The 26,292-nt window shown below is 43.0% G+C and overlaps 1 protein-coding gene across 1 annotated transcript; it reads right to left on the bottom strand.

Annotated features, from left to right (window-relative positions):
- Window positions 1–1,859: 1,859 nt before the first annotated feature.
- Window positions 1,860–23,642, bottom strand: LOC147892426 (enhancer of polycomb-like protein 1). The gene is made up of 13 exons (XM_087387133.1): window positions 23,192–23,642; window positions 22,333–23,068; window positions 21,938–22,061; window positions 21,694–21,796; window positions 15,408–15,528; window positions 14,948–15,013; window positions 14,683–14,721; window positions 14,491–14,571; window positions 14,308–14,355; window positions 13,647–13,697; window positions 12,418–12,486; window positions 3,003–3,293; window positions 1,860–2,750 (listed from the first exon to the last, which is right to left on the bottom strand). The coding sequence occupies exons 2-13, from the start codon at window positions 22,480–22,482 to the stop codon at window positions 2,388–2,390; spliced, it is 1,506 nt and encodes a 501-aa protein (XP_087243259.1). The 5' UTR covers window positions 22,483–23,068; window positions 23,192–23,642; the 3' UTR covers window positions 1,860–2,387.
- Window positions 23,643–26,292: the final 2,650 nt, after the last annotated feature.

Genomic DNA, 26,292 nt, shown 5'->3' with positions numbered 1-26,292 from the left:
TCCCTCCCCTTAAATTCTTTTAAAACACATCAATTTACACTAATAAATTTACACCAAGCTGCTTAAGTGTTTCAAAAAGCTTTCTGCGGAACTTACTCAAACTCTTTCTTAACTCTATAAAATGCTCTCTTTTCCTTTGTTCTCTTATCTTTCATCATTTCACTATGCAAAAGGGGTTTTTGTCTTGTCTCACACACACACACACACGCGCGCGTGCAAAGACATTAAAAACTCCAAAAGGACTCGCTTGTACCAAAGTTACAGTCAAGTTCTTATCACCAAGTATACTATAATAACCTAAAGAATGTCACCCTTGTGGAAGTTCCGTTCATGGTTTGGGTCAAAAGGATGTGTGAAAGGTGTTCATAATGCTTGAATCTTGAAATGTGTTCTAGAACTTGGGATACCAACGATACCAAGGCAATTCGTGGCATTTCATGAGATTCATTCCTGATGCCAAGCAACAAGCTACTTGCCAAATTGAAATGCCTTAAGGATGAGCTCCACAAACACATGCACTTCACAAATCTTGCTTCAACTATTTAAGACTTACCTTGTTGTGTTCCAAGAACTCTTAGCTCCTATGTGAAGAGATTCTATGAGAGTGGGCAACAAGCACTTGCAAGGTCTATGTAAATGGAAAAAAAGTTTTAGTAGCAAACTCGCGTGTTTACAATCCAATGGTTCCCATACATGGTTCCTTAAAAGAAGTGGGAAACATTAAGGATACAAAAGAAATGCAAAATCCCAATAAGGGTGCAACATACCTCAAACAAGTCTTCTTATTCGATGTATTTGGCCTACAGCAAGTACTTCAATAAGGACTACTTAAGTCAAGCCACCTACACATTTGGATTATGTTAGGACGTCCAGAGTCACCTTATGCATTGCTTGTTGTACAACAAGCAATGCATTCTTATTCGTTCTTTCCTTAATCCCCTTCATAGGCTGATACAAAATCTGATAAGCCAATGAATTCTTGCCATGTCACCTATACGCGTAACTTAGGTGTTGTTGCCATGGGATTAAATCAAAGGTTGTTATTAGGGTTTCAATGTCAAACCTAATGGGTTATGCCATCTTGTGTATTGAGTGTTCAAAGAGGGAATTGTTTTCTGTTTCTTACGACGTGACAAAGCAGGGTGACGAGGCCTTCTGCTCACTTGAACAAGCTTACCAAAGTATTCTAATCATTGCTATTATAACCCTCAAACCTGCAACTCTTACACATGCTTAATCACTCAAGCAAACACAATCTGTGATTTTTCCATCACTTATAAGACACCCCTTGGGGTCTTCACATTCAACCTCATCAGATATGACACTGAATATAATACAAAAACTAGCCATCAGAGGATTTAGATTAAACCTCCCTGCCCCTCTCCCCCAACCCGGATTCCCTTCGATTTATTATTGACAGCCAGCCTACAATTTACAATTCAACCAGTCTCTCTGCAGCAGCTCACCTTGTGTAGATCTTCCTCAAATGAGAACTTACTATAAATAACCCAGGAAAGGATTTCTCTCCACAAAGAGAAGCTTCAAGGTCTGGGATTCATATGAAGACAGAAAAACACTGTTATTTTGATTTAATGACTTGAAAATTTTCAAAAAAAGCTGCAACTCCTTCATTATTAAGTTTCAATCAAATAGAAACAGGTTGGAAATGCATCTCTTTCAAAACGTCCAACCAACAATACGTTCTCTCAGATGTAAAAATGATTTGAGTTTATGAACTTGCGAAAATGCCTTTTCTTTTAGCAATATGAGGACCATCTGTCCATTCAGAACTGCACGTGCCCAACAAGGCTCCAAATAACAACCTTCGAAATAGAAACAGGTTGGAAACGCATCTCTTTCAAAACGTCCAACCAACAATACGTTCTCACAGATGTAAAAATGATTTGAGTTTATGAACTTGCAAAAATGCCTTCTCTTTTAGCAATATGAGGACCATTTGTCCATTCAGAACTGCACGTGCCCAACAAGGCTCCAAATAACAACCTTTGAAATAGTGATGAAAAATTTGTACAAGACGCCATGCGTTAAAAAAATTTGTTGCACTCTCAAAGTATACAGAGGAAATGAGCCTGGCTAGCAAACGCCCATAATCCGTCAGCACCAATTGTACATGACCTAAGTTGCCCCTTCAGCAGTACCAAATCTGATCGTGCAAACAAGAACCTTGCAGCTTCTTGCTCATCTTGATACTAATGGCCTTACTTTGCTGAAACACCTAGGGGGCATTACAAAGCAGTGCAATATACACAGGACAAATTACTGATACAAGAGCCCTGCTTTGGCTCAATGCTGCACCTCCCAACTGGAGATTAGCAAACCACTGTTGTAGCATGTAAAAAGAAATGAATTTCTCATCACTCTAATTTCTACGCAGTCCTCAGATACTCATTTGAAGTCAAGTCTTTTTTCCCATCAACTGTAGCAGTATCTGAAACAAGGTTCGTTTGCTCTAAATTTAACCTGGGAGGAGGGGGATGGGATCTACTTAATGATAATCTAGAAATAGGGGTAAAGTTATTACAACCTATCACCTTATGAGACAGAGGATTCCAACGATCAAAAATAATGCGGCCCCCTCTGCCAACCCGACCCTGGAAGCGATATGGCGGGGGTAGCCCATTTGTCTGAGGTGGGTCTGCAGGAGGTGCAATCCTTGCAGCTGCTAGCTTTTCTGAATCCACTGGTTTAGCAAATAACAGCACTGGCTCCAAAGAGTCCAAAGTAGTGATCTGCAAGATCTGTTGTCAGTCTCTCTCTCTCTCTCTCTCTCTCTCTCTCTCTCTCACACACACACACACACACACACACACACAGAGGAGCACCTCAACTTGGCACAGAGAATGTGTGGTGGTCAGTTTGTCAGAGCATATGTGTATACATCTGTGCGTTGCCTCTAAACTTAGGCTGTTCCCACCAAACTCGTCATAGGGTTCCTTTTGAACATTTGCATTAAGTAAACAAACACCAGAGTTTAATCTTACCCTCTTCAAAGGCCGTCCACGAGGCTGTTGCACCCTTTTCCTCTTTCCTTTGCATTTAGAGTGATCAGCAGGGTCCATTGCAGCTCCATCATTGAAAGGAGGAGTGACCTCACAGGTAGGGCGAATGCGCACAAGCCCATTGACAAAATCTGGTAAAGCCACACTATGATTTGCACGATTAAAAGTGCCATGCCCATCTTCCTTTTTTACTGGGATTGTTTTGCAAGGATTTGGTGTTAATATTGCTGAGCTTGTACCCAGAACAACAGCATCATCTAACTGAGAATCATGCTGCAATAGATACAGACCCTAATGAGAAATTGAGATGCTTAACATTTCACAGTTTTGAAGGAATAGGAGTCTTTCAGAAAATAAGATATAGAAAAATTCACCATCTTTACCAACTACAGCAACTGACTGCACTTTCTGCTTGCAATATCAGACTTTCACCCAGCTATAAATGAGAAATTGAGAGGCTTAACATCTCATAATTTTGAAGAGGAAGAGGAGTCAAATAAGATGCCTTAGAAAAATCCACAATCTTTTCCAACTACTAGCAACGGATACCGCACTTTGCAATACTGAACTTTCTAAAACTTAGATGCACTAACAGGTTCAATATCCTTCATTATAACCTGAGTGAGAGTGCATGATGGTTGCAGCACAAGGCCTGTACATTCCAGTCACAGAACTCGCACATTTTTTTGCCTTGAAAGCATACTAATAAGTGAAAGCAAAGGTTAGAAAAACCTAGACCCTTGGCTAGTTTCTCCACATATTTTTGCATTGAAAAACCTAGACCCTTAGCTAGTCACCAAACTCGGCCTGTACATTCTGGCACAGAACTTGCACATATTCTTGCCTTGAAAGCATATAAATAACGTGAAAGCAAAGATATAATTGTTAAGAAAACCTAGACCCTTGGCTAGTTTCTCTACACAGCATGTGTACAAGGAAGAACCTCTTAGAGAGAAGGGAATGCTTTAATTCAAAACTTCAACTTAGAACAGTCCAAAATGTCTCAATGTATATTGCACAATATCTGAGCCAAACATTCCTTAAAGAAAACTTCACCAGAGATCCCAAACATGCAGCAATCCGCTGCCCTGGATACTCTTTGGTGAGAAAAAATACTGCTCCTACTTCTGTCCTTACATTTCTCAGGTTGCATGCTCCTCAGTGAGCTTCAGTGACCATCCATAGTGTGAGCTCCTTGGACAGCCAATTCCTGCATACATATGCTCTTCTACAGGCTGCGGGTATGCACGAAGATCTGCCCCAGAAGGTGAGGGCTGCTTCCAGTCTGAACTGCCAAAATATTCCGCACAAAGGGGCCTTTTATAGAGGGCTCCAGGTCCCCAGACTGGCCAACCCAACCAGCCAGACTGGGCCAACCCAGTCTGTGCTGACCCAACTTAACCTGGCCTATATAAGGTCATTCCCTGTTCTGATGACCTGTTCCTCCAGGGTTTGCCCAGACTACCAACCTGCTGCAGTCTTTCCAGGCCCCTATTTGTGTGGACAGACTGCTGTAGTCCCTGCACTAGCCCTGCTGCAGCCATCAAGGTAATCTGTGAGCCTGTGCAATGCTGCTGTCAACCACTAGCCTGTTTGTAGGCCATCTGCGGTTCCATTTGGCAGCCCTTTGTGGCTGCATCTGTTGCAGTCCTGCCCCAGCCGATTGGCCCTTAACCATAGTCCCATGGCTGGCTGCATACAGCCTACAGCAGGCTCTATTACAGTGCTTATCTCAGCCCTAAATCCAGGACTCTGTGGCAGCCCACAGTGCTGTCCACATGCTTGCCTTGTGGATGATCCCCTCCACCTAGATCTACCCATGTGGCATCCAAACCTGATGCTCCCACAGTAGACTCTCTTGCTCCCCAATCCTACATTGGCAGCATGTCCATGTGCTCTCCTCATATGGGGGCTTACAGGTGGGCCTTATTTCCAACACCCGCTCTCATTGTCACATTGTGGGCCCTCAATGACCCGAAGACATATATACTCCATCTGCTCCCTTTCATAAGCTCTCAAGAACACCTTAAGTAATGTGTTGAAATGAAGTCCTGATACCAACATGCCTTTACCTCCATCCAGTTCCACTATATCCTTGCAACTCAAGAACCAAGCAGGTACACAGGTACAACCACCGTACCATCCTCCAAAGGCACTGTCAAATGTCGCAATAAACATGCCTGGCACACCATATAACTCAAATACAATCTCTGGGTACTTCCAAATGTCCCCTCCAAATTTGGGAACCATCCAAACCCTGGAAAACACCAGGTCTCCTGGCTCTGTTTCAAGCCGTGCAATCTGCACGATCCACCACATACATCCACAAACCCTGAAATTACTCTAGGATGTCTCCAAAACCCTGAAATTACCCTAGGATGTCTCCAAACACAAGCTCGAGATGAGCTCCTCTCCGGTTCAAGCCCTGAGCCCACCAAGGTACAATAGTACTCTTTTTCTGTAGATGATTTGGTCCTCCATGAGACATCTTCATCATCAATACCAATTGTAAGTAGCATCCGTGAAGTATTGGGTTCACCAACCAACAGAAAGCTCTAAGTGCCTCTGTTAAGAAAGCTCCTCCCGTACTTGTCTGGAAGATTTCCACTCTCCAACCTAACAAGCATTGAGTGCCAAGCACACTACTGTAATCATCATATCAATACAAGGAGACTACATACCCTTGATCTTTAGTTTGTTGGTCACTGTCAAAAAAAGCAAGTAGCTCAATTAAGTACTCCATCAGCATATCTATTGAGTTTTAGAGCCAATACTCCAGTCGATGCAAGTTGCCAACCCAAAATCCATCTCACACTCAGCATGTGAGTGGCCCGCTGATTGCTGTCCACCTTCTGAGCCACAGTGGCCTGACCTAGAGCGGCCAGTTGATCCTTTAACACTTGTACCTTGATTCTATGATCACTGACCTGGTCACCTTTTTCCTGTTCAGCATGAACAACTGATTCTACAGCATTACAATGCCACCGGTATTCGCCGTCTCATACAAGTCTTTCAGGATCGTCGATGCCTCAGATGCGGTCTCCACCGATTGACTGTGTAGAAGCACTGAACCTGCCGTCGTCTTAATAATCATTGCTAATGCATCAGCATCCATTCTTTGATGTCATCTAGATCTGCTATGTGGACTATCTTTCCTGATGCATCCTTCTAATGCTCTGATTTTGAATCTTGTCCTTCAGCTATATCGCACATTCCACATGCAACCATGTGACTCCAAATCTTGATCTTCCTGATCATGTAGTTTGTCCCATCTAGCATCCCCGTCGAGCCACAGTTTGGAATTGGTATCGGTGTGTGGGTCACCATCTGCACCTGTGAGATTTTATTTCAAAGGAAGTCGTACACACACTGACCCTCTTGTCACACCTCTATTGATCAGAAGTCGTCTTCCTCTTCTGTTGCTGAAGTCGATCTCCTACTGGATCGTGTGAGATTTTATTTCAAAGGAAGTCGTACACACACTGACCCTCTTGTCACACCTCTATTGATCAGAAGTCGTCTTCCTCTTCCGTTGCTGAAGTCGATCTCCTACTGGATCGCTTGATCACACCTCCTGGCTTCAATTCCGGTCTCACTTTCAGGCATGCCACCACCATGCAGCTCTGCAGGTAGGCAGCCGTGAATTGCAGTAGAGGAGACAGCAAAGGAGGAGCAGCAATGTGTACAGGGTCAGCCTCGAGATGTGCATCCAGGCACAAGAGAAGGGTCAAAGGCATCAGCAGGCTGGAGCAATGGCCCAGCGAAGGTTCGAGCAGACCTAGCACTTGAGAAGAGCTCAGGTGGTGAGCAGATCACAGAGGTGCAGAAGGGAAGCTGATGGAGCGTTTTAAACTTCTCCATAGCCTCTAAAGACCTCATTGAGAGGCACAAAGCAGGAGTGAGCAGCAGTTAGTGGCCTCAGTTCTAGAACTGGTGAGCAGCACCCTGCTGTCCACAGTGTGCGGTTTGTGAGTGCAGCTTTTGTAACACATTTGGGGCCCTCTTGGACATTCTTATACAGTTATTGGTTGCCATATGCTGCTGTCTATTCCAAGTCTCAGTGCTCCTGGTAGAGAATTGGAAAAACAATCTTTGAAAGATTCTAGAAACTGAAATTTTTCTTTTTCTAAAGGACTTATTCCCAGTTGAGGTTCACCCTCTTTCTCTTTAACAAAGACCATATACGCAGAAATTGCAGACTTTATTGATTTAACAATGGAAATATTTGATGGTCTCGCCTTTTCCCTTGGCCAAAATCTTGGGTTGCTTGTTCCGATGCACAAAACTGAGGGTTCTTGCTTTAGAATCGAGAACTAACTCCTTTCTATGGAACCACAGCATACCCAAAATAGCATCATAATGCTTGAGTGGTGAAACATAAAACTCTTCGTGGTCTACATAGTCTTGTACATGAATTCTAAGCTTTCCAATCAAAGGTGTGACTTTGACTGGATCCCCTTCAAAAACATGCTCTGCATCCAAAGATAATGCCAATTCTTTCGTCTTAATTCCTGGCCTCAATTATCGGTAGCTCCTGGATTAAAAAGAATTAAGGCATTCTGATCTCTTACTTTACCCCACATGAGGCAAAGTTCTCGGTTTCCTGGTTCTGTGGTTCTGTCCAACAATATCTGGGACCCCTCCCGCCACAAGCTTTGGTGGTTCTCTTGGCGTTTTCTGCTCCCTTGGACCCACAGGCCTTTCAGGGCACTGGGTTCTGGAGTAACGGGCTTGAATGGGCCCCTCGGCTTCTGAGGCTGAAATCTTTTTGAACCTTGGGTTGGTGCCACAACCCTCTTGCTAGTATCCACACCCTTCTCTTTTTCTGCCATAGTGTGAAGGTCTTCCCTCAATAGTTCAACCACGGAAGCTGAATGCATCAAATCTCAAGCTTCTTCTTCTTCGAATCAATGCTTACTCGAGTTCATATGTGGGAAGCAATCCCGCTCAATACTTTCGAAGCTTCATCTTTTCTGGAATTTCTTTGAAGGGTGTGATCTGAAGATAAGCTGTCCAAAACTTTTGATTATATGTCTTGATGGTGTCAGAGGCTTCCTCATACAAAGCTTTTCTGTGACCCTGTTTTCCTGCTGGGACATTCAGCGGACCTCGACCTTCGCACATGGCTCGGCCAAAAACCTGTTTCGTGCACAGATATGCCACCCTCCGTGTCCTCCTTCGTCTGGCATTGTGCCGCGTCAATGCAACCTTGGTCACACGCGTCCCTCTAGCCCGGGTTACCTTTCGTCCCCCGTCTTCACGTGCGACTCCCTTCCGTGCACTCTACTTTGGCTGCTGTCCCGTGCGTTGGCGCCCTCCCTCGTGCTCACTTCTTCTCCTTCTCTTTCCGTCCCAGTAGTGGATTGTCGAAGCTCTGATACCAAATGTGAAGAACCAGCCTTCTCAAGAATGCAAATGTGTGCAATGCATGTAGAATTTGAATGCTGATTGGCCCTCCAATGGGAAAGAGCGCCCTCGTGAGAGTACTTGTTTCTATTTCAACCTACATGCCAGGTGTGTGAGAGATGGCGGATCAATGCAAGGTGAATTGAGAATGCTACGTGAGAGTCACAATGAAAGGGTGATACCCTTTCATTAATGTCCCTTGAGATCACTCAAGTTCCATCTTCCCATTTACACCTACCCTTAGTCTATGACCCATGCATCTACCATTCAATGCACCTTAATGCACCCTTCCCTTCCTATTGCCCCTAGGACCTAGACACCTGTGTGCACATTTTTATTAATAATAGAATAAGTGTCACATCTCCAAATTCGATGCGTCTGAAGCAGGGGCTCCAGCTCTCGACTAGTCCTATCTACTGAGATGATCCACCACCATAACAAATCGGTCAGTGTCCATCATAAATACAAATACATGTTACACCATTGGCGTATAATGTATAATAATGGTTTTAATGTCTACTAATCACGGATTAGTGATTTCTCTTGTCATGGCAGATGCACATGCCTTTGCTCTTGATTCTACCATGGCAGATACCCATTCGTGGCATGAGAAATTTGGGCACCTCAACTTTGGAGCTTTGGTGAAGTTATATAAGGATGGTATAGTTGTTGATCTTCCCAAAATGCATATGCCTTTAAAGCATGTTTGTGAACCATGCTTGCTTGGTAAGATGCACCGTGCTGCGTTTCCCAAGGATGGAGAGTTGGTGCCTCACGCAAGCTTTATCTCATTTGTAGTGATGTTTGTGGACCCATGCGGGTTGCAGCTCTTGGGGGCTTCTATTATTTTGTCACTTTTATTGATGACTTCACCAAGTACACTTGGATTTTCACCTTGAAATCCAAATCTGAAGTTTCTTCATGCTTCACGCATTTTATTGCCTTGTCTGAGAATGAGAGTGGGATGCACATTGCTACCTGAATACATGTCAAAGTACATTGGACAGCTTTTGTAGCATTTTCAATTTGAGGATTGCAAGCCAATATCCACACCATTAGAGCCTGGTTTTCACTTCTCTTCTGAAGATGGCTGCAGCGTGTTTGGCTTCAGAAGCTACTTGCAGATCTTTATGCGTGTCAGACTGCTTCTACCGTCATCTTCAATGATAGTCTAAGTGCTTTGACTGTTGCACGGAATCTTGTTTTCCATGCTCGCACAAAGCATATTGAGGTTCACTATCACTATGTCACAGAGCGATTATCAGCAGATGATATTCAGTTGTCTTATGTTCCCACTGAAGACAACATGACAAATCTATTTAGGAAGGCTCTACCTCGACCTAAGTTTGAGGCTTTTTGGCAAGCTTTAAACTTAGTACCTTTTGTAACTTGATCTATTGTACTATGTACAATCATAGATTGCTATATCCCTACAGGATGAACATGTGCAACCATGACATTAAATATTCACATATCCTGAGCCATGTCCAGGATACTTCAGCCCATACCATGGAGAGGTGTTTGTAGGCCATTCTATGGGCTATCCATAGGTGCCACTTATTCCTTGGTATGTGCCTTGTAGGCCTAGTTATAGTCAGTTAGGACTATTGGTACACTTAGCCCATGTACCACCTAGGTCAGTTAGGACAATTAGTCCAGTTAGGGCACTTAGCCCTAGGGTTTTGTTATGTTGGCTCTCTCTTGAGCCTCCACTCTCAGTTTTGCAGCAATTCATTACAGCATCTCGTTTTCCTCCTCCTTCCATTTTTGAGCTTCCATTGCTTGCCATAGCCAACAGGCATCATTTCTTAATTGTACAAAATAAAAAACATTATTTATATAGACTTCAAGAGATGTTGCTACAGGAGCCCAAACAAAGCACATATGCATGTTATCATAGCATTGGATGGCGGGTGTACAGCCCTCGAAACAATCCACATGCGAAATTGGATCAACTTCAAAGTTTCTTCACAATGTACAAATGTTGTATTTTCTTCTTCTCAAAGGATTGATATGAGGTCAATATATTCACCCTACGATGGCCCTTCTTAGACCTAGCTTATAATAGTAACTCCCATTGTAGGCCATTCTTTATTAAGGTATTCTGTTTTATTCAATTTTCTGCTGTGTGTTCTATAAAGCTAGGTCTTGAGCTAGAAGTACATAATCAGAATATTTTCCAAAACCTTGGAATCGCAAAGGTTGCAACGACACCATTAAATTGACACACTGAGCAAGGCCACAATAAAATAGAGGCATCTCCTTGAATTGAGCATCTTGCTGCTGCTGCTCCATCAAACTAACAAATTAAGAAAGGCCAAAGCAAAATAGGAGGCAGTCTCAACTTGCTGTCAGATTCTCAGACCCTTTTAATGATCTTAGTAAGTGATAATCACACATGCAAGCAACAGGCTAGTAACAAAACAAGACCCTAATGGTTATGATGGTGCGAATGGCAAATATGAAAGAAGCAATGCTACCCGCATTGTCTCAGAACATGTTTGGCAGGTTTTGAACATAAACATTTCGTAATTTTGATAGGTATTTCACCTAGAAACGCACTTTATCTATACATGTAAAATACATAATATATAAAGTAAGTTGATATTTCTCCATCTTCTCTTCAAAAGACACAACATCTGACCATAATGATGAGGGTGCTATAACCACCCTTGGAGTAGGCCTTAGCTCTAGAGTCAAGGTCATCGGGTCTGGGGATTAGACTGGTTTCTGGGCTCTAGTAGCCTAGCTACTGATATGTAATTCTTTTTCTTACGAACTTATGATCTATGGACCATTTAGATTTCCCATCTATTTTGACTCTTGAGTTTGAATGTGAAATTGCCATTAAAAGAGTTGAAATTTGAAACTTGAATATTGGTTTTATTGTTTAATCATGTGTGTGTGCATTGTGTACTTTGTGAGTGCACGTGCGCACGTCCGACTATGCGCACACGAGCGTGGTCTGTGCATGGGGGGGGGGGAGAGAGAGAGAGAGAGAGAGAGAGAGAGAGAGAGAGAGTTGACATATAATTGACAGACTTTTAATAATTATGATATCCTCAAACCAGTCCCTAGCTCGCATCTGATCTGACTTCTCTGACGAGCTCACTGACACATCTACAGTGTCTAGATCTTGAAATTGAACTTCCTGCTCCATCTGCAACTGAGGTGCAAAACGGAGAAGAACTCAAGGGACCTTACACAATATCTATATATATACAACCACCAATGTATTCAACAGGGATTTTAATGTAGATAACATTGTTTGTAAGGAAGAGGTGGGCCAGGTGCTCAAGAATTGATCTGAACACAAAGGATTTTGCTCATGCCCCTTTCTGAAAGCAGTTTCAGCAGGAAATAGGCTAGAGCAAAGAAATCTCAGCAGTGCTAGAGAACATTGAAGTTGTGAAATCAAGAATTAGAGCATGGAGGATAGTTATGAGACATTCATTTTGCTGGAGGAAGAGAAGTGAAAGAGGACGAGTAGCAAAGGAGGAAAGCTCAATAAGAATTTTAAAAGGTTTTAGCACATATCTATAATGGATATGACCAAAAATGCCGATTAGATATCTATCTTCCCTTTAGCATCCCCCAAAAACATGTTCACAACACATTTAGATAAATTACTGTTGCTTTGAAGAAAGTGGCATGCTTAAGGTCATCTTGAACAGCGTATGGAAAACAATTAGGGGGAGGGATGGTTCCTTGATGCTTAATGCCTGAAAACCCGGTTTTAAGGCGATAGCATAGAAGAGGTATAGACATGAGCAGTGTCAAATCCACCTGTCAATGCATACATGGCTACAGTGTAGTGAGCCAGCGTTTAAACAGAAGACCCAGCAAACAGCATTCTTCTTGGCATACTCTTGAAGGCTAAAAACTCTCAGCATAGAAAGAATGTGAGGAACATTCACTATGGAGAAAAGAGACATTTAGAGCATAGTTGACAAGACAAGCCTGCAAAGCACCACACAGAGGCATCACAAACCTTGAAGATTATCTGAATCCTTTGCAAATTTGCCTCACAGTCCACCCGCTCCCGCTTCTTCTCCTCTCTCTGAGCAGCCAGCAACAAAACAAATTCATATAGGAAACATAAATAGTCTGCAACAAGCCTTACATCCACGTTGATAGATTATGAAAACCCTAACTAATAAGAACCTACTAGATGCAAATCTGTCAGCCATACAGGCAGTACAAATTAAACTAAATTAATATTCACAGTTGTGCTGCTTCTAAGCAGCGAGTGTGCGCCCCTGTGTTAGATGTGGCTTTCCAACCATGAGCAAACTGTCATTCTCATTGTTGCTGGTGGTCATGATGAGGTTAACATCTGAACTTTGTTTTGCTTTGGCTTGATGAGGTTGACTATGTCCCTCAATTATCTGCATGTATATTGTCTACTGTGCCTCTAGATTAAAAGGATGCGGAATTAAGATTCTGCAAATGGCTCTTGAAGAGATTAATGCAGATAGGCTCATACTGTGACTTGCAAAGTGTAACGGAAGACAGCTTACATAGAAATAAGAGACTCCACCAATAGTTTTGCATCTCACAACATGCAAGATGTACTCTTGGCTTACAATCAAAACCAGATTCTTGGAATTCAGGTGTGTGTGCAGGGAATTAGTGTACATTCATGACTCTTATGGCTACATTTCACTTGACATGAAGATAAAGCAATTTTGGGAAAAGCCATGAACAATTGCACATAGAGAATGCAATGTGTTAGCAGAAGTTTCATAATTATAAGAATTATGAGGGAGGCATAAGAGGGCCAGAAACGGAGATGCAGGTGAGAAAAGGAATGAGTCTGTGGTGAAGAGACTGAGCAAGACAGACTCAAGCAAGACGCCAAATCAAGGCAGATAAACAAAGAAGACCTTTCAGAGTCTAATTAGAAGCTTAAAGGGTGCAATCCAGAAAATTGTGCTAAGAATATTAGGAAAGAAGATTAAAACGGCACCCTAAAGATATTCCCAACGGGACCGTTTGTCATGCATTAGGAGGTGTGTACCACTTTGTAAAGAGTCCTAATTTGTGATACAAACTTAGTCATCTGGTTGATGTCCTGCCGCAATTATAGCAGACAACCTATAAACAATCACAATTGATATTTTGGAAAGTTCCAGCAGAAAATATTTTCTTTGACTAATCATGCTAAGCCTAGTAAAAACAGTCGTGGTCAAACAACACTCTGGCACACAGTCAGAATACCTTCTGTAGGACTTGCAGCAGAGCCCGAGCTTGCTCCAAATTGCAACGTACCTAGCAAAGAGGAGTGTCGGACAAAATTCTAGGATGAGGCAGGCTTATAAGCAGAAAAGGAATACAAAAACCAGGCACATTCATTGCTTTTTATACACAGACATTAGAGCACATAATCTATATAAATGTGAAAATGAAATAAGATTTATCTGTGTATACATATACACGTAAGTATCACATGTATTCATGCATACATATCTGTGAGTGGGTGCATGTGAAAGCCTCATTCATACAATAGAGTGATAACGCTTTATGCATCTATCGAGATGAATCCAGGAACATGCCCAAGCTTGTCCACTAGAAACGAAACAAATGTAGCAGATTTAGCCTCATGATGACAGTCACCCACAAGATTTTACAGCATGAATATCATGCATACCAGGCACTAGCTACTATGACACCAGCGCCAACGGGTGCGTATAGACCATGATATAAACATATGCTCACATATACATAAATCCACACAACCACACCGCATGAGCATGCATGCATGTACGTACATACGTACAAATGAATGTATCAATGCAAGTGGGAAATGGAGCCTTTTATGAGAACGTTTCATTCCTGAGGAGCACGAGTATAACAGTGCCTCATGCACTTTGCACATTACCTGGCGTAACTTCTCGAAGGATTGCACATCATTTTCACGTCTCTGCATCTGCTAGGACATATGATTGACAAATTCATTAAATTACATAACAAAGTGGGATGTATAGGCTATAAGGGAACAATAAGTTGATAGGGTGAATTTAACAGTTTAAGTCCAGAATCATGAAAGTCAAATCACACTCACCCTTCGAGTATGAGGTCGGTGTATTTTTTCCCTTGGCCTGAAGACATTAAAGGGGTTTGTGTCATTCACTGGTGGAGGTGGCTACAGACAGAATGATCACCTGTCAGTTTTTGGGCTTAGAAGCGGCAGCTCAAACGTGTACAACCAAGTCACTTAAGTTTCCAAAACAGCTGAATCTTTTGTAAAGTTAACCTGTAAGCAACGAAGGATAGGCTTTTGCCATCTCTCTCTCTGAAAAAGAAGAGCAGACAATTAGTTGAATGAGCATGCTCATGAATTAGGACAAGAGTGCACCTTATTACAAACAAGCTTGAATAAATTCAAGACTCCAGCTTGCCTTGTATTGTAAGGAGGTTCTATCCATGAAAGCACGTTACTAAGAAAAAAATGAAACAACAGCTGAGAATTAATAAGCAAACCTTTGAGTCTTAACATGGAGCACATAGAAAATAGCTACCTTTGCCCTCCAATAGTTATAAGCAGTTGACAGCACTGCGGATCTGTGGGCCTGAGATCGCAAAGCCTATGCCCATGGAAAATACAAATTATTAGGAAATATACAAGAATAAAGCACCCCCTCATGGTGCAATACTTTTTGTTTATAGTTATGATGTCCAGGCCGATTAGCTTTAGCAGTTGTTCCAAAAAACACCCACATAAAGGAATTAAATTCCAATGCAGACTCGTAAAATTAACGATGACCATTAATAAAAGAAAAGAATGCATCACCAAATCATCCAAAAGTAGACAAGGTGTCCTCACAATTTCCGGTAATTTTGTTTGTGCAATAATATTATATTTTCAAGAAAACGATTGAACTTTAGTACCGATATTTGATACAAAACAAGAAAATGATTGAGATTACTAGCAATATTTGATAGAAACAGCAGGAAGCATACATGAAAATAAATCCTCACCTCAATTGCAACCTCCTGTTGGAGAAGTATGGGGATTGGAACACCAAGCAATGTGGGTAGTCCTGCCCGTTCACGAGCTTTGTGATCAAGAAGCTCCATCTTATATAACATCCACTCCAAACTGTAGAAAAGCTTGCAACAAAAGTGTTAATTCCTGAAAGACAAGAACCAAAGCATTTTTTTATCCATCAACACCTCTCTCTCTCTCTCTCTCTCTCTCTCTCTCTCTCTCTCTCTCTCTGTGTAGCTGAGAGCATACCTCGGGAAGGCCACATATGCACCCTGTGTGATTGCCATGAGATTGAGTCGGGCTCTCTCTCTCTCTCTGTGTAGCTGAGAGCATACCTCGGGAAGGCCACATATGCACCCTGTGTGATTGCCATGAGATTGAGTCGGATGAGCATTTCACTTTCGAGATTGTTATCATTGTCTATTCAGAGATTGTTTCGGATCCCTCCCCAGCTTCATCCATGAGATCGTCAGACACAGAGCACTTGTTCAGAACACAAGGAGGGGTCAGAGCACACAGCCTGACTCTACCCAGAGCATGATCACGGAGTTTTTTCCAGCAATATCATACTGACCAGCAGATCATGGGTAGAGGTGAGGCTGAGATCCAGAGCCAGTGGCACAACAGACTCGACAGCGGGTTGAAGCACGGATCGTGCTTGAGGATCTTCCTCCATGTTGGCATGACTGACAGGGTTACAGTGGCAGTTGTCAGACATATGGCCACTGCTAGGAGACCACAGTGGACCACATGCACAGACCACTGTCAGCTCTCTACATCAGTTTCCCGTCATCACAGTTTCATTCATCGCTGGACCTCCCTTGCGCTTCCACGCTGGCCACAGGCCCAGATTTCTCTCATGTATTAGATCTGCTATGATTTAATTTTATTGTGTTGCATTCACTGTGGGTGATGATGCCCGATAAGAGGCTCCACCCTTTCAACTCATTGTATCAGGCTTCTTTCAATCTCATGGACCCTTGGGTCTCTCTCTCTCTCCCCCCCCCAAAAAAAAACAAAACACCTACGAAGAGAGAAATTTAATGAACCCCTTCACAAGCACTTTCACACCACCTTCAAAAGAAGATAAATGCCTTCCAGACAATCCATTTTTCAGTGCCCAAATCGACAAGTGAAAATGCAGAAGGAAAAAGAGAAGAATGTACATACGACAAAGAGATGGAGTGTGTGCATTATAGAGAACATAGAGCTTGGTACAAGATTCAGTCATTTGAAGAAAGCACCGTGTGTTGAATGTCCTATTGTACAAAAGGTAAGATAGAAGGGGGAAGAAGAAGTATAGGGTAGTTGAAGGGGATATGAGATGGTGGAAGCAGGAGCAGAAGAAAGCAAGACAATGGGAGCAGAAGAGGGAGAAAGCAAGAGAAAGATCGACAGATAGATCGACATTTAGACCTGTAATCTACTTTGAATACCGTGCTACCCAAATCATGTCATAAAATGACTGGGATGAGCTTTAGTAGTCCTCCCCTGCTCCTATTTAGCCCTCTCTTGCTCAAGCACCCCCTCGTGCTAGCCCCACTAACTTAGCTTATTCTCCAGGTCTTGAGTTGTGAATGTTGTCCATACTGATGGGGTTGCTCCTACCGATGCTCTCGCTGCCATGCTTTCTCATCTTTTCATGATTAGCTTCCATTTGATGAGATACTTTATGTAAACCGTTCTAAAATCTCTGAAGCCCATTATCCACTTTGGAATATAGAGATAGGTGGAAGCTCAGAGAAGACTTGCACATTCTCACCCACATGCAGTTTCAGCAGAGAGACATGAAACACACCATGGATTCTGTAAGTGGGAGGTGGCTCTAACCAATATGCTACTACCCCAGCTCTGCGGGAAATATTGAAGGGTTCATAATACCGCTAGGCCAGATTCGTGTTATTATTACCCCTCAAGGAGCCTTGTGGAGCCATAAGTGCACAAAATTCCCTCCTTAAAATACCCAGTACAACCCATGTACATTTGCATACTTCTTTTGCTTGGCCTGCACATCTTGCATGTTCTTCTTGGCAAATTGCAAACGAACATCTATCTGCTTTCAATCATCTTGAGCATACTGACTCTTCACAGCTATGTCTGCCACCCACAAAGGCATTCCAACTTACCTTGCATCCATTCATTGCCATGAATGGGCTCAGCCCAAATTGTAACAAAATTTGATGAGTCCAAGTTGTTCGTAGAGAATTGGATTCGTACCCATTGGGTAAGAAAGCGGATGGTGGTGACAAGCGTTAGTTTTCTCAAAAAGGGATACTGCCTCTTTTTATTTGAGAAGAAAGAAATCGCATACAAGGCCATGCATTTAGGGCTGTGGAGTTTAAAAAATCAACTGCTCTATTAGGAATGGTGGTCTTCGGAGTTCTCTCTTGGCAAGCAAAGGTCGATGAAAATCCCAATATGGGCGGAGCTCCCACATTTTCCCTTCTCCCCCTGTAATCAAGCAACTCATTTATTGGGAACTTAGTAACTCTGGTAGGAGTAGAAAAAGAATGACTCGACTTCTTGAGCTACCGTCTCCTGCACAGTGTCAAGACTTGCCTGCGGAGGGTCCAATAGAAATGGTGAAATATACAAGGCACAACCCCTTGTCTACAAGAACTTGCCTAATTCTTGTTTTATGTGTGGTCTCTCCTCACACGTAGTCAAGAATTGTCCACAGAGAAGGGTAAAAGTAAGGTGGTGAATTAAACTTCTCAATCTACGACTAACAAGATGAAATGGACTATCAGGAATAATAAAGGGCAGTATGTAGCTAGCACAGCTGCACATGGGGAAGAAGAAATTCAAGCAGATGCTATTGAGGAAACTGCAAACACTCACAATGTTGAATTGCAGAAATGAAGATGCATGCATCTTCCAGGGGATTTCCGAAGAGGGAAGCACCATTAGTGTGAAGCAGGGTTGTCCCTTATAACCCACCCTCTTCATGTTTTAGACAACCGAGGTGTCCTCCTCAATTGACACACTAGGAGGCTGAGAGTTCAGCTCTCGCAAAGACATTAGTACCTACTATACGCTGATGATGTTCTAATTCCAGACATAGCAAAGGGAGGGCTCACAAGCACACCTAGCCCCTCTACATGCTTTCTGTGACAACAGAGACATAAAGGTCAATCTTAGTAAGACCAAAGTGATGACCTTCAGCAATAGTGGCATGCACCTACACGCCTTATCATTAAGGATTCAAAAGAAAATGGGTGCTTGGATTCTTTAAGAGTAGAAAGGATTTATAAAAGGCATGCACTTACTAGAAGCTATTATAACATTTGTGAGGGTTGTGAATATGCCAAGGATACTTTATGTCATTGCAGCAGTTGATGCTTTGGGCTGGTTACTCCATCACCAAGTTGGTGTAGGCAATATAAAGGGTATTGAAATCCCTTCTGGAAAGCAATTATAAGTCCAACAATTTGCAGTATAGCACAAATCTAACTCCAAGAATGATGTCAAGGGAATTCTTGAGTTTCTTGACATTTTTTGCAAAGCCTCAGGCTCTGGCTCAGTAATAAACAACTCTGAAATAGGGTATGCTGCACTTAGAGAGAATGAACAGGAAGATTTAAAGTAGCTGGTCTGTCATAATATCCCCAAAGGGACTATCTTCAGACTCTTGGGCATCCCAATGGATTTTGAAGTTTCTGTGGAAGATAGATGGGATTGGTTCCTCAACAGGTCTAAAGAGAAAATTGAAAAGTGGAAAATTTTCCAAGCCAGCCTGGCAGGGACAAGAGTGGTCTTAAACCCCCGCATTTATCCTCTTGCTATATTATATTTTCCTGTTGGTGCCCCTCTAAAATAGGATTAGAAAACTTCTTTAAATTATGCAGATCCTTTCTCTGGGGTAGTAAGAGCACAAACAAGAGAATATCCAAAGTTAGGTGGACCTTTGTACTACAAAGACTCAAAGATGAAGGGGGTCTGAGTGTTGTTGGCATCCAACAAGCTTGCAGCCACCTCTAGATAATAAAGGCTATTTTAAGTCCTGAGATGGACTGCTATCTGCTTCTGCTCCAGAATTCCAAATTAGTCAGACCATTAAGAGCTCCTCAATGGAAGAACTATCCCAGGTTGTCAGCAATATGTAACCCTGAACAATGCACTCAGCTGGGTTGGCTCTGCTCACTTTTTTCCCATCCCAACTCCCTCAAATGGAAGTCTATAGGGTTTTTAAAACAAGGTGGAAAACTTCTGACAGTAAGGTCAAGTGGAAAATAAATTCCATCAGATTTGGAGTAAGATATTCCTGATAAATGTCCACCCTTCCCTCAGATTTTGGTATCAAAAGTGCCCATCCAAAGGCCAAATACAGCCTATGATACATGTGCATAGTAGGTGTATCCAATCGGCGGCAGTGTCCTTGGTTCCTTTCGATCTCAGTGACTCCTTAGATAGGGGGCTGTTAGAAATCTGCAAATGCTGCCACATGGCAGCCATAGAAGCGCCGAGTACGGGGTCCCACAACCCGCCTCCTAGCCACACTGCCTCCTCAGTCATCCAAAAGAGCCGGCTGGGATGATTGAGGAGGGTCTCACCACATATTATATCCAAGTATATTAGAACACCACTTTTTGCTTATGGGATTTCTATCCCCCAAATACCACGTGTCATCTGCACGTATCATGGCCTTTTAGCCCCCTTTTATATTTCCATCAACCAAGGCACCACAGGGGGTTTGGACCACATATACTTCCAACACCCCCCCATGGTCCAAATTCACCACAAGACACATCAGATTGACTCCCCACAAAGGTAACCCAACCACTGGGTTCAAGAGCCAGCACATTAAATCGACCCCACCACACAGGGAACCCATCAGAGGATTCAAGGGCCACCAGCAATCAATGCGACCATTGAAGGGCAGCCAGAAACTCAGAGAAACTGCTGTAGGTCGGCTCGCCACCTTTGCACACAACAGTCACAACAGTCCAGAGCGCGCAGGGTCGCCACTCCCCATGTGCAGCTGCCGCGCTGCCACAAAGTTGCAGCCCTCCACACACAAGTAAACGGCCGTGCTCAGTACACGTGTCAATCACACAGTCCGTAGACCGCCCTGCTCTGATACCACTGTTAGAAATCTGCAGATGCTGCCACATGGCAGCCATAGAAGCACCAAGTATGGGGGTCCCACACCCCGCCTCCTAGCCACACTGCCTCCTCAGTCATCCAAAAGAGCCTACTGGGATGATTGAGGAGGGTCTCACCACATATTATATCCAAGTATATTAGAACACCACTTTTTGCTTATGGGATTTCTATCCCCCAAATACCACGTGTCATCTGCGTGTATCATAAACCTTTTAGCCCCCTTTCATATTTCCATCAATTAAGGCACCACGTGGGGGGTTTGGACCACATATACTTCCAACAGGGGGAAGGGTTGAGGCTTCAGATCAATCATGGACCAAAATACCTTGGTTGCAAATTGGGATTTACATTTCAACACAGCTGCAAGTTGCCCTGTCCCCAATAGAATCAATTCTCAAAATCTCCAAGGTCATAGCATGAATAACATTTCTATAACCAGGATCCATATTCAAAACTACTCTCGTTTTAAATGGAATTTTAGGATTCTAATCCACCAAAGCGACCTTTAGAGTTAATCTCAGCGACTCCTTAGATAGGAGGAAAAATTGAGGCTTCAGATCAATCATGGACCCTAAACAGCGAGATGGCAAAACTACCTTGGTTGTGAATTGGGATTGACATTTCAACACAGCTACAAGTTGCCCAGTCCCCAATAGGACCAATTCTCTAATCTCCAAGGTCAGCATGAATAACATTTCTCTATCCATATTCAAAACTACTCTCATTTTAAATGGGATTTTAGGATTCTAATCCACCAAAGCAACCTTTAGGGTCAAACTATGTAACATGATGCTACAATGTATGCATAAGGCATGCCTACACAAAGTGAGACCAGCACATATATTTTCTTTTTTACACATTTTGTATATCATCGCATCATTATCAGTTAGCGTTGAAGAAGCAGAGCAGCGACTGTCTTATGCCAACACCTCCATAAATCTAATTGCTTTTAGAAACGACAACTCTCATCCTTTACTCAAGAAAAGTAAGAAGAGACTATCTAATCACATTGCAAGTTTGAGGTTCATCTCGGCTCAGAGGATATTTTTATGACAAAATAACCATTGCACATTTCTCCATCAGCAGTTCAAAGTCCCAGCAAGAGCTATGAAGTTCAAGCAGCCTAGAATTATCAAAATTCTAAGGTGTTCACACAATCCCTTTATATACCTTTCAGGAGAGAGTATTTTTCGCTCGTTGTTGAATTGTTGTAACCAATCTTCATCTTCATCATCCAAGTCATACTCGACGAATTCTGCAGCTTCGATTCTTGCTGCACAAACAGCACTGTAAAAAATGATGCCATCCGAATTGCAAAATAGGAGCACCCTGTACATTATAGACACATGTAAAATCCGGTCTTCACTCCAATTTATTTTAAAATCAAGCATCAGGTAAGCTTCAGAGAGCATACATCCCCGACCGCGCACATAAGATGAAGGCTGAGCAAACGTGCGTGTGTAATCTCTCTCATAAGACTCGACCACAATAAACTGAGGTGTGGGAATCTCTCCGACTCTCCTCTTTGTTGCAGGTACCTGCACGTGCACAATTTTTATGTAAACTAGTTTTCCTTTTCTTTTACCTAGGGCTGGAGAACTTTATCAAACACACAAATTCATTTTACTTGATAACAACAATCAAACTATTACTTGAAACAAAAGAAGGAAAACAAAACGCAACGTGGACAAGGCCTAGAGTGAAAAACAACTAATCAAGTTGACGATCTCTCTGGCACACATCTAAATTTTATACCCTGTTCGAGTCAACAATAATTGAAACTTTTTGAATTCAAATAACGGTTTTTACCGGCTCAATGTCAGAATTTCCCACTGTATGTCCATGCAGGATAGTTCGAGATACGGCTGAGACTTCATCACTGTCCAAATCCTTCACAGACTTTACAATGGGAAGCTTTTTGTGGATGTCGAGTGGCCGGGGCCTAAATGGCCTACTCATGTCCTCTCATCACCCTGTAGAACCCCTCCTCAGCAGGGCTTATCCCAAACTGTCTCTGATAATAATAGTCCATGTTCGCCCCAACAGAAGTCCACATTGAAAGTGGTCCTCATTTGATGGCAAAATTTAGCCTTACTCGCGAAGAGCGATACAAAGGTGAAATTTACAACCAAATATCACGTATTTTAACGTTCCGCTGGCTGTTCCGGCTCTCTAGCCGGCAGAATATATTGTACATATCCCGTAAGTGTCAATTCACCATATATTAAACGGTGACAGGCTGACAGCACGACACGTGGGTATTAACGAGCACGCAAAAAGTTCCTTTTCATTCACAGTACTGAAAAACGACATTGTCGTGCTATGTTTACGTCCATTTTCGTCACCATCTATAGAGCCAAATTGCTAACACTTAAGCTGTACACTGGACTTCACACCTCGACGTGAGAAGTGCCTTGCAATGCCGGATAGCAGTCACCCTCTAAGTTGAAAGACGTTTGCAGTTGAAGCTGACGGTATCAACGTAGGATCCAGGTTGCAACACCTGTGTGCACCATTTAAAAAATCCTTGTGCCGAGGGCAACAGCTGAAAAGAATGGCCAACGTCGACATGAGTATCATTCTGCATTAATCTTAATACCCAAAACTCGGATGAACAGTGGCCAAACCCTAATTCGTGCAGAGCTCAAACCTGACAATCCCAGCATACCTTAGTCTATGTCTGCCTCCGGAGAAGAGCTCGCTCGAGCCCCAGTCGACTCCCCTTTGCAAAAGTTTCCCGGATCGCGCAGGGGGGCAGTAAAACCCTAAATGCTAGAGGCAGGACCCTCGAAAGAAGGCCAATTTCGAGGCAGAATGTTGAGGATCTGGGAGGACGGTGAGGAGAAGAAGGCAAGGAAGGTTTGCCCTCTGGTAATTGTCCGAAATTGCACAGCAAACGGGGCGAGACAAAGGGGCAGCAAAATGGGGGTCGGAATCGCACATCGGGCAGCAGGGAATGGGAGGGAGCAAGGATCCGGGGCGAGCAAAGGCTGGGCACAAAAGGTTGAGCTATGGAAGAGGGAGGGTGAGGGAGGGCCTTGCAGGGTTTAGCAGCAGCAACAGGGCAAAGCTTGCATGCAGGCATGCGACGACGAACGCGTACATACGGAGACCGTATATACGGGCGAATACTATGGTTACAAAGTTTTCGCCCAGCCAATTTTAACTTTGGAGATTTCGTGAGAATCTATGGCTTACAAAGCAACACGTGAACCACAACTCGAAAGATTGCGCGCGCACACATACAAACACATGTATGACTCTCTCTGTGTGCAAGTGTGTATGGTTCTCTGTGTGTGTTTACAGTACCAATTGCCTTTAAAAGGGTTCCATCTCGCATATCTCACAAAATCTCTTGTGCAAGGGAGAATACTAAAAAGAATTTAAAGAGTAGCAACAACTCTCACTCGCGGGCAATGCGCTCTCTTGTGAGGGAGTGGAACAACATATTTGCAAGCTCTTACCTATGTTCATATTGCACTAAGAGGCTAGTTGAAGAGTGTGTGTTAACATGTTGAAAGGATTTAGAGTTTATCACTTCAAGGTTGGGGGAGAGAGTGGGGGAGAAATTAGAGGACAAAGCATCCAAACCAGTAAAAGACTTTAAAATTGAGGAATACTCTAATTAGAAGTTTAAAGGTTTAGAGAGTAGTAGATTAGGGAAACTCAGTACGAAGACTTTGTATAAATGGATGCTCAAGTATGTGTGGGTGTGTGGATTTGTATGTGTGAGAGCATATTTTTATACTATGGTCTACACCCACTGTTGGGCGCTGATGACGTCAGTGGGGATGTCATAGTAGCTAGTCCCTGCTATGCACGATGGAGTTTATGGTTTTCAATCTTGTGAGTGACTATCATGAGATTGAAACTGCACTATGTTGTGTTTTTAGAGGATGAGTTTGGGAATGTTCCTGGATTCATCTAGGTATATATGTATATATATGTATGTCCAAGTTGGGGGAGAGAGGGTTTCAAGTGGAATATTAAAGGATAGAGGATATTAAAGCGTTAGACATTTTATGAGTCATGGGATATGAAGATATGAGTTAAGAGATTGTTTATTAAAGTCTAAAAGATTTTGAGAGAACTCTTCTAATAAATATGCTAGCTTATATTAGTGGGGAGGTGAACCCCTCAAAAAAACTCACCATATTACAAAAATGGGCAGGGCCCTCTGCCTGTAGCCTATGCTACACAACAACCTGATTACATCTCTTAGGGATTGAAACTGACATCTAACAAACAGGAACTAGCCAGCAGTTGTTCTATCTGACCATCATGCTCAAATCAATCAACAACGCTTTCAGCTAGCCTAGGATGGCAAACATTGTATGGCCTTGACAACCACCATTATGTAATAAAGAAATATCGACAGAGGAAAGGTCCCGTGATGCATCTCCATCTCACCCCCCAGTTGCTCTGCCTCTTCAATCAGCGCCTCCACTGGTTCATCTTATTATTAGTCTGGACCCCCCACACAGCCATAAATAGGCCAACCTAAGGTATGACCAGTAGGACACTACAATAGAGGGGAGATCCAGTGGATCCTTGATAAAGACATTTCTCCTATTGTGGCCTAGGGCAAACTTTGCCATTAGACCAGCCCTCCTCTCCGCACCTTCGAGCTTCCTCCAAATTCCACAAGTTACTAGACATTACCACATTTGATGACGGACATCTTCAACATTGACCCCGCATAAGGGGCACAGTGGGTGCACCATTAACCATTTGGCTATCTGATAATGAACTAGTACGAGCAATGCAAAGTTTTCCACAATAAGAAAGAGGCTTTACCAGCCTAAAAGCCATCTGAATGTCCCTCAAATGGCCTTTTGTCACCTCGAATGGCCACCCTAGGGTATGGCCAATAGGACCTTCGAGCCTCCTCCAAATTCCACAAGTTACTAGACATTACCACACAGACATCTTCGACATTGACCCCACACAAGGGGCACAGTGGGTGCACCATTAACCATTTGGCTATCTGATAATGAACTAGTACCAGTAATGCAAAGTTTTCCACAACAAGAAAGAGGCTTTACCAGCCTAAAAGCCATCTGAATGTCCCTCAAATGGCCTTTTGTCACCTCGAATGGCCACCCTAGGGTATGGCCAATAGGACACTATAGTAGACGTGAGATCTAGTGGATCCCTAATAAAGGCACTTCTCTAATTGTGGCCTAGGTCAAACCTTGCCATTAAACTAGCCCTCCTCACTGCACCTTCGAGCCTCCTCCAAATTCCACCAGTTACTAGACATGACCACATTAGATGACGGACATCTTGAACATTGACCCACGCAAGGGGCACAATGGGTGCATCATTAACGATTTGGCAAGCCTACCATGAGCCGATAACTAGCAATGCAAAGATTTCCATAACAAGAAACAAGATTTACCAACCTAAAAGCCCTTCCAAATGTCCCTCAAGTGGGCCTTCCACCACCCCAAACTACGCCTCATCTTCCACTTCTGGTTAAGAACACCAAACAAGGATCTTTTTCAACCAACAGGCGATATGTCACTCTCGCAAAAACCTTCCTTAAATTTTTTTTGGCACTAATGCACCACTCGTTCCCTTCTAGTTGAGAGAGACAAGTAGGCCAAGAGGTTGAGACATGTTGGAGCACCGCTAACAGGAGCATCATTTCTCTGTCATTTAGAGATGTTGATCATGTAACACATCCACAGATTTGTAGAAGGCCAATCTCGCATCCCATAGCTATTGGCAAGGAGAGGCACCCTTTCTCTGCAAACTTTGAGCATG

The sequence above is a fragment of the Dipteris shenzhenensis genome, chromosome 16, assembly GCF_047967505.1.
Source record: "Dipteris shenzhenensis isolate YYH24624 ecotype China chromosome 16, Dip_SZ_1.0, whole genome shotgun sequence".
NCBI lineage: Eukaryota > Viridiplantae > Streptophyta > Polypodiopsida > Gleicheniales > Dipteridaceae > Dipteris > Dipteris shenzhenensis.
The sequence above is the reverse complement of the archived record's forward strand: the minus strand, read 5'-3'. Positions and strand labels throughout refer to the sequence as shown.

Excerpts from the sequence above, each read along its gene's own strand:
- LOC147892426 (XM_087387133.1), bottom strand. The coding sequence starts at position 22,482 with ATGAGTAGGCCATTTAGGCCCCGGCCACTCGACATCCACAAAAAGCTT. Across the intron at positions 13,698-14,307 it reads CCTTCGAGAAGTTACGCCAG|GTACGTTGCAATTTGGAGCA; the intron begins GTAATGTGCAAA and ends CCTCTTTGCTAG. Across the intron at positions 12,487-13,646 it reads TGCTGCAAGTCCTACAGAAG|AGAGAGGAGAAGAAGCGGGA; the intron begins GTATTCTGACTG and ends CTGGCTGCTCAG.